Source organism: Lepidothrix coronata, unplaced genomic scaffold, assembly GCF_001604755.1.
Source record: "Lepidothrix coronata isolate B3197 unplaced genomic scaffold, Lepidothrix_coronata-1.0 Scaffold69, whole genome shotgun sequence".
Lineage (NCBI taxonomy): Eukaryota > Metazoa > Chordata > Aves > Passeriformes > Pipridae > Lepidothrix > Lepidothrix coronata.
In genome coordinates, this window is record NW_016690249.1 from 2,708,299 (window position 1) to 2,723,855 (window position 15,557).

At 40.6% G+C, this 15,557-nt stretch overlaps 1 protein-coding gene across 6 annotated transcripts in view; it reads right to left on the reverse strand.

The window, feature by feature from the left end:
- STARD13 (StAR related lipid transfer domain containing 13) overlaps positions 1–15,557 on the reverse strand; it is a 293,161-nt gene that overhangs the window by 3,149 nt on the left and 274,455 nt on the right. For all 6 annotated transcript variants that reach the window (XM_017818549.1, XM_017818548.1, XM_017818550.1 and 3 more), the window contains 7 exons: positions 15,203–15,362; positions 10,943–11,141; positions 7,578–7,785; positions 6,588–6,702; positions 5,626–5,847; positions 3,510–3,727; positions 181–357 (listed from right to left, as the gene is read on the reverse strand). In XM_017818549.1, the coding sequence (XP_017674038.1) occupies positions 181–357; positions 3,510–3,727; positions 5,626–5,847; positions 6,588–6,702; positions 7,578–7,785; positions 10,943–11,141; positions 15,203–15,362 (1,299 nt within the window). The remainder of the gene's footprint in view (positions 1–180; positions 358–3,509; positions 3,728–5,625; positions 5,848–6,587; positions 6,703–7,577; positions 7,786–10,942; positions 11,142–15,202; positions 15,363–15,557) is intronic.

The window sequence follows — 15,557 nt, forward strand, 5'->3', positions numbered from 1 at the left end:
TTTATTTCTAAGATCACTTCATAACAACAGTAGGCACTGAGTAGAGAAAAGACTGCAGGAAGACTCCAAAGCACCAAAGCTACTCTGACCAGACCTTCTGTTCCCAACATCTCCCTTCCCTGAGCTTGAGGCTTTTGTCCTACTGAGTGGACATCTACTTTTTGTAGTTGGGATACTTACTTTAGGTCAATCCTGCAGATATGGGTCAGCCTGGCTTTTCCTGAGCCACACGGCTCTATCAAATATTGAGAGTCTATCACGATGGCTCGCACAGCTCCCATAAGAGTAGCCTCTTCGTGCTCCACAGAGACGGCAACCAGCATGCACATTCCCTTTGGTAAATCTGTCCTCCATGTCCTGCAGGAACACATTCAAGATGGAATCACTTTAGCAATGAAACTTTTGGGGATATGAGTCAGAACCAGAATTAAAGTTACAGTTTGCTTGTCTGCTTATCCTGTTGCTTGCAATGCCAATGGACTTGTCCTAGGAATTCATATTGCCCAGATGGTAGTCTGACTATAATGTGGAATGGGCACCCATCTACATTGCTACAGGCTCCAGGTGAGAAGTTTTGCTTCTCCACAGAAACATTTTGTAACCATTATGCACTACAGGGCACGATAGAGCCTTTTGCAGACAGACAGAAGTTTTGGAAAGGAGATAGAGTGAGTATAAGCCATCTGGCAAAGGCTGAAACTGTACATTGCACCCATGCACACCTACAGAACAAGAAATGCAGTTTAGTAGAGCAGAAATCCTCACTACTACGCACACTGACTTCTGAAACTCCCAGGATACGTTTCAAGGTCATCTAAATCAAAGAAAAAATGTCCTTCCATTTTTTCCTTCTCCCAAGTTTCTAGCCTCTCTTACATGCTGCAGAAGTTTTCCACCAGGTTCAGGAGATCTAAACTTTAATACTTAACATTTTTTTCTTGTTCTGTAAGCATTTTCTACATATTCTGGTGTCTCGCATCTTTCTCATCTGCCTTGAATCTTAGAGGATAGGTCTATGCTCCTTCCTATACTGTGGGAAGAAATGAGAAATTCCTACTGTGCTGGGTAAACATGTGGCATCTTTCTGAGGACTGCTTGAGACAGGGATTATGCTTCCTTGGGAAGTATCATGTTTTAGCAGGTAAGCTGCTTTCACGGACTGTTGAAGTTAGGACTTCAGGAGATAATTTTAACATTCTGCATTTTTCTTACATGAAACTGAGCTGTTATTCAAGACACTGCAGGAAGATACTGGCCAGAAGGTTTTATATGTGTCCGTGCATTAATAAAATTGATGAGCTATCTTGGCCGATGAACCACATGGGCAGTAGGAAATCACACCTGTGATCTACTGTGAAAAATGATGAACCATCTCCTGTGAGTGATGGCACAGTGCTTACATGTGCCCATATCATTTTGGTAACTACATGGCACTGAGTTGGGCCATTTGTGAAGTGGAAAGTTCTGTATCCCTGAGATTGCAGAAGACTTACGATTCCTATTCCCAGTTTCATGGAGTTAGGCCAGTTTCAGTAGTTCTCTACATATCTTACAGTAGTAAAACCAGGCATGGCACCTAACTCACCAAAATGCCATGATACTTAATGAACATTAAACATTTGTGGGTTCTTTAATGAAAAGCAATGCCTGTGCAGGGCAGCTGAGTGCTATGTTAGATCTCAGGCATATGAAACATTTCCCCTCTCCTCTTACCATTAGAGGCTTCTCTAGGGAGCCTAATCCCCTTGTTATGACTGTCGAATTGAAAAAAAAAGAAGAGAACAACTAAGTTGATCCTTTCACAGCCAAAAGTTTGATTGAGAATGAGAAAATTGCCGTCTGTTAAAATATATTTATTCCTGTCCCCAGAGGTGTATTATAATTTCACTGTTCACTTCCCACCAATCATAAGGTATCAAATTGACGGCGACATCACTGGCTAGCCTTGCTCTAGACTTAATCATATAAATCAAAAGAGATAAACAACAGAATCTGACAGATCTGCCTGAGGGCTGTTTTCAGCCCTTAAAAACCCACCAGGATTCATTTTTATGATATGTATTTCAGTCCTCTGGGGTCATTCTGCCTGGGTTAGTGAAAAGAATGAGAATTGGATGGTAAGATTTTTCTTTAACTGATGTGACTGCGCAGCAGGTCTTTAAAGAACATAAACCACCATGAAACCTAATAGTGAACTAAGTGGCAAATAAGAGGACCAAATTACGGTCATCAAAACTTCCCTGCCGCTTCCAGACAATCTTCTTGGTGCCATGCAGAGGGCCAAATTTATCACTGGCTAAAATTAATAATATTATATAAGAAGATTATTTATAAAATAGAGATATGTAATTATAGAAAATATAGAATATATAATTAATTATAAAATAATTAATTTATCCCAGTATGTATAAAGCAAATTAAATAGAGTAATGGGAGCACTGGTGTTTTAACATTATGAAGAACTTAACAAAAACTATTTTTGAAATCTTCCCCTAGGAGTTCTAATAATTCTTCCCTTATACCAACAATATCTGCACATTATCGTTCTCCAAGAGACTATTAAAGTTCATAAAAGGGATGTACTTTTGTAATTATATTTTATTGGGTTCATCTTTTTCCTTCAATCTCAGTTCCCTATAATACAATTCTGACTCACTAGACTACTTCCTTTGTCAAAACTGCTTTGTACTTCTCTGGCACATCATTTCAATCAAAGAAAGCAGAGACCAAGAACAGGAGTGCAGAAAATCATCCTCAAATAAATAACTGTAGGACTGACCCTGTAAGTGAAATATGCCAGCAGCTCCACAATAGCTCCTAGCAAGCAAGGGCCAGGATTTCAAAGGCAGAAGGTGCATAAGAGGATTTTTTTTTTGACTATTCTGTACAGGCACACAGACAATGGCAAAACTGGGATTGAATGTGGAATACTGATATACTGCTATACATTTATTTGAGAGATGTCATCCCCTTAAAGGCAGAATATATGCCTACTGCCTCTTTCTGTTCATTTCCACACTAGGATTTTTATGGATCAGCATTTCTTGGTTTACAAAGACTCCAACTGAAAATCCAAGATACAACTTATATAGACACTGTATAAACAGCCTTAGCTTAAAAGCACCACTATCTTCTCTACTAACATTTGGCTCTTAAACATCAAATGTTCCCCAGAGAACAGCAAAAGCAGTGTAAAAAACAACTGGATTCTATTTGCACTGTTTTGACAACAAACAAAGCTAAGAGAGAACAGCAGCTATTATCAGACATCTGTTCTAAGGAAGAAATTATATTTATGGCCTCAGGAATATGTGCTGCTCAAATTACATCAGAGAAAAGGTCAGCATGCTCTAGGTGTATGATTCTAATTCAGTTTGAGAAATCAACACTGCTGCCCAGCAATAGAGTTCTCAGAGCACAATTATACAGATGTGAAGGCTGAGATAAGTCCGAATCTTTCTTGATGCACTGCAGGAAGCAAAAGTACCAGAGAACCACATTTAGCTTACCTTAGGACAACAAAGTCTCGGACAGGATGAGGAGCCATGCTGTTCAAAACATACTGATAAACTTCTGTCTGCTTGTCCAGGCTCTCAACCACCTTCCATTGCAAGAAGTCCTCGTCCCAGAGATGACGTTCTCTCAGTACTCGGTTCAGGACAACTGATGGGGGGGCTTCAACTTCAGCTGAGGCTTTCCAAAGCCTTAATGGGTTCCCATCCCCAACCTGGAGTAAAGTAACCAAGAACACAAACTCCCATGATTAAATACTTATGTTCAACTGATGATAACTGAAGACAAAATCTCAATACGTGTGTCTGACTTCAGCTTCAGAGCAGTCATATTTCCCTGCTAATCATCAATATTATTGCTATTGCTTCTGCTGTACTGCATATGAAAACATATGCATTCTAGTCCTGGATGGAAAACTGCTCTCACAACAGTATGTATCTGGACTAGTTCCCATAGTGCCAGAGAAGTTCTGTATTACTTCTGGTGTAACAGACACTTTTTCAGCCCCAAGCAGGAGCTGAAAGCACCCCAAGCACCCTAAGTATAATGAAGAATATGTGTGTGCCAAAGAAAAAACAAGTGAGAGACTGAAACCCCGGGCTGAAACAAAGCAACTCTCTTGGGCAATTAGATACACTACCTGGGACTGAGGGTCCATTAACCCTCCTGGTTAATTGGTGGAAGAGCAGAACATATGTTGATTCAGTTATGTGTTGGGTACACAGATGTTTGCTCCTCAAAATAGCTGCAAAGGAGGTTGGGAAAATGCCTTTCCATGAGCACAGACTGCTTGCTAAGTCTTCCTTGCTCACAGGTCCTGTTTCTTGAAACACCTCCACACACGCAATAAGGCGAGCAGAAAGTGCTGGGCCATGCACCAGGTGAATGTCCTAGATTCTACACGTACAGCTTTTCTGCGTGGTCTTAGGGGTCATATTTCAGGCAGTAAACAAGTTAACTGTAATCACTGGATCTTGCAAGCCCTGCTTTTCTAACCCCTCCCTACCCTAGCATTCTCACATACCATTGTCAGTGCTTCAGAAAGCTCTAGTACCTCCCACAGACCCAGGATTCTTTCCCCAGAACTCCCCCCCTGAAATTATTTCATGCTGTTATAATTCTTTCTCTTCAAATCTCTCAGTTCCCCAGTTACCCCACACTAGAGCTGCAGAGACTCCCAGTCCCCTCTCTGTAGTCTCACATGCCCACCCTTCTTCCACATCCTGCCCCCACCTGAGCCCCGCTGTCCCTCCCTGGAGAGGTCACTCACAGAAGCTGGCTACAAACCAGAATGACTGCAGTTTCTTTGCCCTGACAGAGGAGTTGCACTTTCCCAAATAGGGGTAATGCTGCCTCCTACCTCCTCACCATCCAGATCACACATTTGTCACAGTGCCCTTCCCCTACCTAACTAGTATAATCCACTCCTAATCCATCCCCTCCTCTCACTAGCTGCTTCTGGTTTGGAGATCTCTGTTTTGCTATTGCATTTCCGGCAGTCCTGTACTCCACTGTCTGCAGGGACCCTACAGCACCCTCCTCCTGGCTGTAGTGGTCTGGCTTTCCCTGCGGAAGTGATGGAGCCTGGAACAAATTCAGAAATTTCAATAAAGCTGCAGTATCAAAAACCCACCAGTGTCAAGGACAAGAGGATCGGGGATAAAACTGGCCATATGGCTGGTCTGGCTAATAAAGCACTGGGCAGCCTGAAAAGATTTCATAATATCTATGTTTTGGCTGTGTTCTCCAAACTGCTAGCAAACATCAGGAGCTGGTTAGAAACTTTGCATGTCCTCCCATTAGAGAGCTTACTAAGGTAATGTTCTCTGTTGTTTAATGTTCCAGCTCACTCTTTGCTTGTGTTGTTTGCTTGTGTTGTTTCACTTATTTATCTGTTTTGGAGACCTTAGCTTGCTTTATGTGCCTTTTCCTGGAATCTGATATTTGAATCACTATTATATTACATTTTTAATTGCTTAAAAAAAAAAAAAAAGTGTGCCTTGCCAGAAAGAAGGGTATGTATTTAGCCATGCAACATGTCAGGGTGTCCCATAGCTAGGCTGTAATTTGCTTAGGTTTCTTTACTGCTTCTTCCATATCTCCCCAGATTACCTTTTTGTATGCGAGTTCTGTGTTCTCTATACTGGAACATGTGACCCATCCTTTGAATTTCTCTTTTGCTTCTTTCTGGAGATTCTGCATGAGATTTTCCAGGTACATCTGGTAGTTCCCTCCTTCCTCATCCACTTGTTTCCCGAGCTCATCCAGTGTGGGAGAATGCACTTCTGCATCAACATAGGAGTTTCGGGATTGTGTGACCATCTCGTGTGGGACCTGTGCCACAGAAGGGAGAGAAAACACACAGAGAAGACCTCCTGCTGAGAACTTTTCCTTAAAGCAATGTGTTTCTAAGCTGATGGACCATTCAGCATCCAATTGCAATGAGCCTATGATCTGTAAAATGTATACCTATTTCTATCTTTATGCAAGATGGAAAATCAAAGTAGTCTAATGAAACAGTCCGTGGCTCAGAACAGCACTACTAATGCAGAATCATATTAGACTGATCAACTGGATGTCAATACACCTCTGTTTCTCCTTTAGCCCTCAGAAACATTGCCTTGTGCTTTTGGGGAAGGGAGATAGGAGCATTTTCTCTCTTCCAGCTGCAGTGTAAGTAGCTATGTGATTTTAACTTTATTGCTTGACACGCAGAAATAAAGTGTATGGACTCTTTCAGAGAAATAAGTTTTAATTGAGGTGTTAAAAGCATTGTAATAAACTGAAATTTTAAACCAACAGATTTTGATTTAAATTAGACTAAAATTTCATAATCCAGTGATTTGGGTTGAAAACTGTCACAGAATAATTACCCTGCATCTTTTGCATACTAGAAGGGAACAGCTATAAAGAAATGAGATAACTGAACTTTAGATGAAGCAAGTTTACAAATAAGTGAGGCACCATCAATCTCTGAGCTAATGCAAGATGGAAAATGTAAGCATAAACAAAAATACTTCAAAGGATGCTGCATTATGTGGCCATGAATAATGCTGTTTGAGTCTCTCACTCACCTCAAAAAGTTTGTTGCATTCCATTATCATGTGAGCAAGTCCCTGAGTAGCTGCCAGGTTTTCACTGAGGTCCTTCTGATCTGGCTTCCCTGTTGCATATTTTTTCTGTATTACTCTGTAATTGAATTCAGTATCTCAGGTAAAAAGAGCTGAACTTTTTAATAGGAAAGCAAACAGCAGAAAGATGTTCTGAACACCAGAGAGGAAAACCTATCCTAAGTTTTTATTTATCACAAAGACTGCTCAGACTGTTGGGCCTTTTTTAAAGGAAAAATGTTTACCTAAAATATTGTTGAGCCAAAGGTAAAAGCAAGAAAGGTTATGCACATCCTGCATTACGTGTTGCACATTTTGAAATGGATTTTTAACAGACATAGTGTAAAGTTACTGCTGTAAGCACTTGCTCAGACACTGGTTATACATGTACATAAGCAAGAATCTCAGTATATTCTGAACCAGAGGGATGAAAAAAAAATCAGGAGGGACCACTAATATTTAACTAGGTCTATGCCCTGTTTAGTCTACACTCACCATGTTACACACCATTAAAATGTGGCCTGAAATAAACTTGGTTTCCCAAATGGCAGAATGTAGCTAGAAAACTGAAAGTGAGAAAACACTCACTGAAAATCTACATATTAAAATCCTTTAAAACATGGTCAATCTTTTACTTCAGCCACTGCAAAATCAAGCCCTTTCCCTTCACAGATGTCAACACTAGTCACACAAAACTCACTAGTGCCCCACTGAAAATTTCGCATGGAAAGCAGGCACTGCATATTCTCAACAGACAGCCAAAATGCCTTCTGGGCTTGTGAAAACAAGTGTGCTTCTGACTCTGCAGCATGGGTTTTCCCCTCTTGCTGAAGCCATGCCTTGTTTAACGTGTGCTGGAAAGCAGATGCTTTGGAAAGTTTTGTCCTGCATACCACTGAAAGCATCACTCTGTATTAAGGATATGACTATTTATAGTGTTGAGAAGAAATGTACCTTGGTGAGCTTTCTTTCTTCACTATATTGAGATGGAAGAGAGAGGGGGCCAGACAAACAGCTATGTTCATAGGAGTCATCTGATTCTCCTCCACAGAGGTGACGTCACTCAGGAAGCACAGCAGAGTCTGCAGAACCTCCCGGTTCTCATCGGACATCAGCATGATAGCAGCCTGCACCGCCTGCAGCCGCTGCTCCTTGGGGACGTCTGAGGAAAAGCAAGGGACGTTCGGAGGGGTCAGTTGTAGGATCAGATAAGGAGCCAGAAAGACAGTTAGCACAGACATTCACAGTCCCCATAAGTGTCCAAAAACCATGTAGATGTGGTGCTTTGGAACATATTTTAGTGGTGGACCTGGCAGTGTTAGGTTAATGGTTGGACTTGATGATCTTAGAGGTCTTTTCCAACTCTAATGATTCTACGATAATGGTTTTGTGAAGAGGCAGATGACAGGGGACAAAGGGGAAAAGACTAGCTGGCTTCCGGTTTTCACTCCTCCATCAAGCACAGCTTGCCACACCAGAGTATGACATTTCTCTATTTGAAGGCTTTTCCCAAGAGAGACTGAACTTCATCTAAAGTTTATGAAGGGAGAGTAGTTTAAATGGTATTTTTTAGGTTTCTTTTCTCCCCTAGGAAGACAGTTTGAAAGTCTTATTGAAGCTTCAGGAAAACACATCTGTGTCCTAAACTGTAAAAGAGTTTAATGAAAGAAGTAATAGGTATGCTTAAATACCACCTCAGACAGATTCAAGTCTAAAACAACCATAAGTTTTCTCAGTTTGGACTTCAAGCCCTCCTCTGGGCATTACATTCTTCTATATAATTGAATAGAAGAAGAACAAAAGCAGATTTAGAGTAGAGGGAACAGCCAGCTTTTAAGATTTGACTGGTAGCCTTGTACAAGCACTTTATTTTAAAAGCTTTCAGACATGAATGACAAAATGAACACAGCCTAACGCTTCTAAAGTTTCTAGAAGCAGCAAGGCCAGGTCTTTCTGAGAAGTCAGAGAAGCCTTTGCTAAATTCATGCAACATGTCTTTTCTGCCCAGATTGCACCCTAGTAATCCCTCCCTCCCCCTTTATTGTTGCTCTGATGAGTCTGGTACATAAAGAAGAAGAGCAGCTAGTTCTTCAAGTAATAGGTAAACATTAGGCAACTGAGAGTTTTAGGGAAATGGAAGAAGTTTCATCAATGCTATGCCAAGTACGACTACTACACTAATCATCTCATCCCCAATCCTCTCTGTTACAGCAATTCAAGCCATTCCAGATATATGAAAAGGTCTTGGATATATGAAAAATATCTTCAGTGAGTTCCAGAAAATCAGAAATCCCCTGCCAATACACTAAGAGAGGAAAAATCCTTCCTAACTTCACATTAACAATTTGTTGAACAGAATCAAGGGTAAGAAAAACTCCCAGCTATGGATTAATTTAATTGCAGACATTATGAAACACAATTGGTATCCCAGCGATTTTCAACATTTTTCTTTCTGTTAAAAGAGTTTCATCAGTACTGTCTAAAACAGAAAAATGTATTTGTTGTTGGTCACATGGAAAAATTCCCCAGTGCTACTCATTCTTAATCCAAGGATTGTTCTCCAGTGTCCACAGAGACCATCTTTTCCTGTTCCTACCTTGGTTTAAATGGACCCATCCTCAAGTCTTTAGGAAATCCTTTGAATTACTAGTGCAGCATTTTTTTCCATCTGACTACTGTAAAGAAGAGTTCTTCAGACTTCCCACTGCAGTACTACATAGGCATTACAGAATCAGCTCACACTTCTTTTTACATTTTTTGCTGGCTGGTATCAATATTTCACCATTCAGCCTCATGGCTATTGTGAATCCTAACACAGGTTCGTGTCTTGGAAAAGGGCAGTCCTTCTGGCAACACACCTACTTATGCCAATGACATTGGGATATGCCATGTCTCTCTTCCATTGGTGAGAGGGCAGTTTACTTGCAGTCTCTTCTGTGCCAAGACAGGACATTCCCAGTTTTCATCAAGCAATAGTTTAAAGGTGATTTGTTTCCAAGGACATGTAGTCCTTGCAGTGGATAATCTTCTTCTTGGCCACTTCACTATGGAAACAATTGTGATTGCCATTTTATTAGCAGCCAGAATTCCTGTTGCTTTTCTGAACGAGCTTATTAACGTGTGTGTAGGCAGACAAGACCTGCAAATTGTGAGCAGGAAAAAAGAGGGGGAAATGATGGTCCAGAACGAGGCACCAACTGTTTCAGTTCACTTGTGTCCCACGACATCACGTATGGCCAAACTCACTAAATTTATTTGCAGTGCTGTCTCTCTCATGCAGAATCACAGTATTCTTTACCAGCTACAGACAGTGGGATGCTAAATACATTAGTGACTATGCGCCACAGACAGATTTTTACAGTAAAGGGAAGCAATGGAAGTAACTGAGATTCTTAAGTACTGGGATTATACAGTGTTTTAAAATGTCTTTCTATTTTTTGGCAGCTGAAATGTCTGCAAGTGAAAAGACTAGACACACTTCTCTTTAGTGCTTCCAATTATTTGGCTTAGGCTGCCTGGGTAGGGTTTTCTGCATCTGCCAGAGAACTGGCTGACTGGCCTTCATAATGGACATTGTCAGGAAAAAACTCTAATTCCTCTGGCTTTTCAGTGTTTCCCTCATTATTTATTTCTCCCTCAGTCTGGAGAAGAGTTACACAGTCATTTCCTGTTCTACAGGGATTTTCATCATTCTGATGCATCTGAGTCTCAGATTTTGCTCAAGATTGCTTATGCTGGAATGAAAAGAAGAAATCCTCTAGTTTATTTCTTTCTCTAAGGGTTCTTTACAAAGAGCTGATGATCTACATGAAGGCAGCTTGTTTTTTGCATATACATTTTATTGACTGTAATGAAAAGGCAAATAATCAAAAGTCACAGCAAAGAAGGGGACTGCACAGACACACATTCTCATTGTCAAGTACCACTTCTCCATGCCCAGAAGACTCACTTATATTGAGATGTCTGCAGGAAATGTGCCCGCATTTTTAAAGAAATCTGACAAAAATATGAGTCTTCATGCTTTTTATGTCCAAAACAGCCTGTCCTTCTGGGTTCTTTCTGATTGTGAGGCTAATATTTTCAAATCTTCTTAATATCTGAGGGTTGTCTTTACATTAAATTTGACACTGAAACCTTTAGGTGGTTCTAAAAATCTCTTAGTGACAGATTTTGACGGCAGAGAAGTTCTTTTATATATCTCAAAGGTCAGCAGAAAGAATCCCACCCAGTGTTAACATACCAAAATTATTTACAGTATATTACTATATAATATATAGTATTTTCTAGTTGTTTGTACTAATAGAAATACGTCAACTTACATTGATAGATGTGCAGAAAAGTCTCTCCTAGTTTACTTGTGAGGAGAGGTTCCGGCAAGTCCCTGAAAAATTGCTTTACCATGTCTGCCACATCGTATGCTGACTGGTCTTCATAGCTGACGTTTTCTGGGGAGCTCTCATTCATCTGACGCAGGGCCTGGATTCGGGATTTCACTCCAGATTTTCGAAACAGACCCACCTAAAAAAGTAAAAAAGAAAATGTTATGCAAAAAAAATTTATTTGTTTATTTATATTTATATTTATATATATATATAAATCTATTATGGGGGGATTTGATTATGACCAAAGTTTGGGTTGCTTATTTTACTCTAGGCAAAACCAAAGAAAACTTGCAAGTGTGATGGTCATGACTTGCCCCCACGTCTGGCAGGCAAGCACATGCTCTCACAGCAGGACTGTAAGGGTTAATAAAGCTGCTGCTCTCTGTCCCATCCAAGAGGGAGAGTTCAGAGTGCACAATTTCCCTGCTGCCTGAAGGGTGTAAGCAAGATGCTCAGCTGATATAAATCAGCATGGCTTGCTTGGCTTGGGTGACTGACTGTTGATTTACTCCAGCTGAGAATCTGGTTCCTCATGTTTATTTGGGTACATATTTCGAAGACTAACAAGAAAATATTATGCTTAGCTAAGTAATAAATGCTGTGCCAAAAGATTAGTACATCCTGGTAAAGCTTTAAAATCAAGACCAAACCTATTTTTTGCCCTTCCTGCTTCCCCCTTCCTACTCTGCTTCCAAGAGTTCTCCCAAATTCCACTGAAAAGCCGGGTTTGAAAGTGAGGGCCACAGAGGGATTACTTGTGCAATGTCACTAAAATACATTTTTATCCTGTTTGCTTTCTATTTGAAAGGAAGTGGTAATTCTTCAAATGATGCCTTCCAGGCAGTGCTGCCCTTTCTTGTCCTTCTCCCCAGCGGAATTCCCCCAGGGTGAATTCCTGAGCCTAAACCGCATTATTTATTCCCAAGTCAGTTTACAGTGTTTCATTTGGGAATGTTAACACTGTTTCCTTTCAGTTTTGCCTGGGAAAAGGTGAAATATGGAGAAAGACTTATGGAAAAGGCGCATTTCAGGTTTGGAATTATATACTCCTGTTCCTCTGTGACAGCTGTCTTGCTGGTGATTGCAGCAGCTTCCTGCATGGCATAGTCCATCAACAAATGTGTACAAGCAAGGAAATAATGCCTTCTGGCCTTCTTCCCCTTACTTCCAACATGAAGCAGCACAGAGTTCATGTAGGACCCTCCTCTCCCTAGAACACCTCCTATGCTCTACTGTACGGTATTTAGGACTTTTGGTAACTCACACATAAATGACACTAATTACACAAATCACACACTCCACAGATCTGTGAGGGGTTTATTTATTTATAACAGAGACGAACTGCTACACCAGACTGGCTGTGAGGAAGTTCTTCTATGTGCTCTTATTGATGAATTTAGTATCACTTGTGAGTTAAATTTAGGTATAGGAAGTAGAGAACTGGAGTGTGCCCTGTGTACTGTATTTATGATCACAAGTGAAGCTCCACTCTTGTTTCTGACAAGAGAATACAAGAAAGAGCATCCAGCTCTTTAATCTATTTTTTCCTTACACTTTCCCTTCTTAAATCCCTTTTCCTCTTAGAAATGTGTGCTGAAGATACAGAAGGACACTTGCTAATTCTGTCAAAAAAAATAAAATTTTGGCCTGTGGTAGATAAATGTGAGAGCAGAGGCTCAATTATCTGCTTTTGATGGAAAGTGTCCTTGCTGGTATAAAGAACATTTAAAAACTTTCAGCTAAGTCTGATTTGAGAAGTCAGATGTCAGATCATACCCATACAATCTCTCGTTGCACATCGTTCTGCTACTCTTGACCTCTGGTTTTGTTTAATGATATTTATCCAAACTCCTATTTCCTTTTTTCACTGAAAAAATTAATAATTAATCAAAAAAGGACAGTTCTTCACTTGGAAGAAAAAGATGTTTTAGGCTCTGTTCTGCAATATTACAGACTCATTCTGTAAATAAAATGGGACTATAAATCCAGAGGTTGGTCTGGCCCAATTTCTTTACTATCGTCATGCTGTGGAACATCTACCATGCAAGTAGCCATATGATGCATGACAGAAACATAGACACAGTTGAAAAAGGCAAAGCAGTTCTTATTTCACAGGCTGAAACTGAATAACATATCCTACAAATAATGGTAGGTATGAGGCTTCTCATACCATTTTAGGTATTTCAGTGGCAGGAGCCAGATCTTACAATGATTTAGAGCAACCTCAACTTTACTAAGTGTGTGCAAGCAGAAGCTCTGATGCCTGTTCAGGACTCTAGACCACCACCTGCAGTGCACAGAGAGACACATAAGCAAGATGCTGAGGGAGACTGGAGGCTGCTCAGACCTCTCTCTAGGTATTAGAGAGGAGACTTCGAATTAAGTGGGAACAAAGAGAATAACTGTAAAGACGAGAAGCTGAAGCCCGGAGAGTTTTGGCCTAGAAAGGTTTTTGGTGAAAAAGTATTTTAAATGGTCCTGATCTGTACTTCTCCTCCTTCTTTTTCCACTGAATATTTTTCCAATTCCACCCTCAGTGGAAACTCAAGCTGAGTTGAAATGGCACTTCACGTACCTCTGATGCTTCCCAGCAAGTAAACCCTGTCTCTCAGAACAGATATTTGTCTCAGACTTCCCACTCCTTTTGACTGCCTCAAATCTCTCAAGAGCTTTTTCTTTCTCTTTAGTATTACACTCCCTTTTACATTCTCCCCCATTTATCCACTCTCTTCTCTTTCTTCCTATTGCTCTACTTCTTAGCTGAAACTCTATCCTTACATCTCCTGTTCCTCTTACTTGGGCCAGTGTCTCCTCCTCCAATCTCATCACTGATTCCAGGCTTGGTGCATCACTTTTCTTCCTACACTGGGTTTCCCAGCTTGGGGCACAAACCCAGATAACCACTGTGGCAACCAGGCATGTTACTTATTGAATATACTGCTTCTACTTGCCTCTAGGCATCTTTCCCTTCCGTCCCCTATTAACGCATTTCTGACAAATTATTTGTCCCGCCCCTCGGCTCCTGTACTACATATGGTCGGTAGAACTCATCTCACATCACCTTTGACACCTTGGAGTTAGATGTCATGGTTTGACCACCACAGGATCTCTTTACAGAGAGAAATGATAAGAAGGCCATGTGTCATTCCCACTGGCTGCAAAGGGAAATGGTTGTGATTCCCAGCAATGCATTTACTTTTTAGATTTCAATTTTGGAGAAGATGACTGTCATCCAACAAAACAACCTGAACAGCAACCAGAATGGTGATCAGAAAATGCAAAGATTCAGAACAGACTATTTCTACCCTTTTCATATGCTCAGACCAAGAGAGGCAGCAAAGTCTGCAGAGTAAAATGCTAGTTGCTCCTTTTGAACTTACAACTATCTAAAAGCAGTTATGGAAGAGGTCATATGACATGAGGTCAATAACAGTAGAGGACTGAACATAATCAGCCAGGGGGTTTCTCCCTCCCAGTCCTATGTTCCTAAAAATACATATCCGCATCCTTAGGGGAAGAACAGTAAAAATATGACTAGTATGTCCCTGCTCTATAGCTAAAGAGAATAAAAAAATCTGAAACACTTTGAGTATGAGGGTGTCCCAGCTGGCTTGTTGTAGCTAAGAACACTATAAAAGGCAACGTACCATAATGGCTTTGGCATTGAACCCCTGATGACCTAAGTATCTGGATATATCTGACTGTCAACAGAATACTTCGAATATTTTGCTGAGTTTGCTCTCTATTCTTGGACTTTCTTTCTTTGCTAAGTAAATAAAACCTTTTGTACCCTGTCTTGTGAAATGGTGAATGCAGTTAACCCTCACTGGCAACAGTCAAACATAAGCAGAACAGATAGAGGTAGAAGTTGGGAGTCCTGATCTCTTCCTGGGTCTGATTCAATAGACCCCACATCTGATTCAATAGATCCAACATCATTCTTTGAAGTAGACTATGGTATACAAATCAGTAGGACAGCTGTAGCTGCAAGAATTCAACAGATTAGCTGGATACAAATCTCAAAACGGCAAACTGCTAGTATTGGCATCAAGTATCAAATCACCAGAGATTTGGGCCCAACATGAGATACAATAATCTTCAAATAATCCTGGTACTAAGTATAAAAAGGCTCACCATTGCTTGCTTAAAGCGGCTTTACAGGAAAAATCAACCAAGTCCATGGAGTGAAGTTCATACCTGATCTAGACAGTTGCTCCGTAAGTAGTGCAGTGCTTGTTGTATGCTCTGGGGAAGAGGCTGTCCTGTTCTCTGGACATGAACTATGAGAGGCACACCAAAGACATTCTTGTCCTTGTAGTCAGGGACTTTCATCCTCTTCATGAACTTTGGCACAGACCTGAAAATTAACATGAACAGGCTGCATGAAAATATCAGGGTATTTACACAGTCTCTCTGAGTAACACTACTGACAGAAATTGGTAGCTGGGGCCTTTTTTATAAAGATGGTGAAATAATGCTTAATGCACAATGCATGGACACTTTACAATCTGTATGACTGATGAATCTGTCAGCTTGAATAACTGGATGGCCT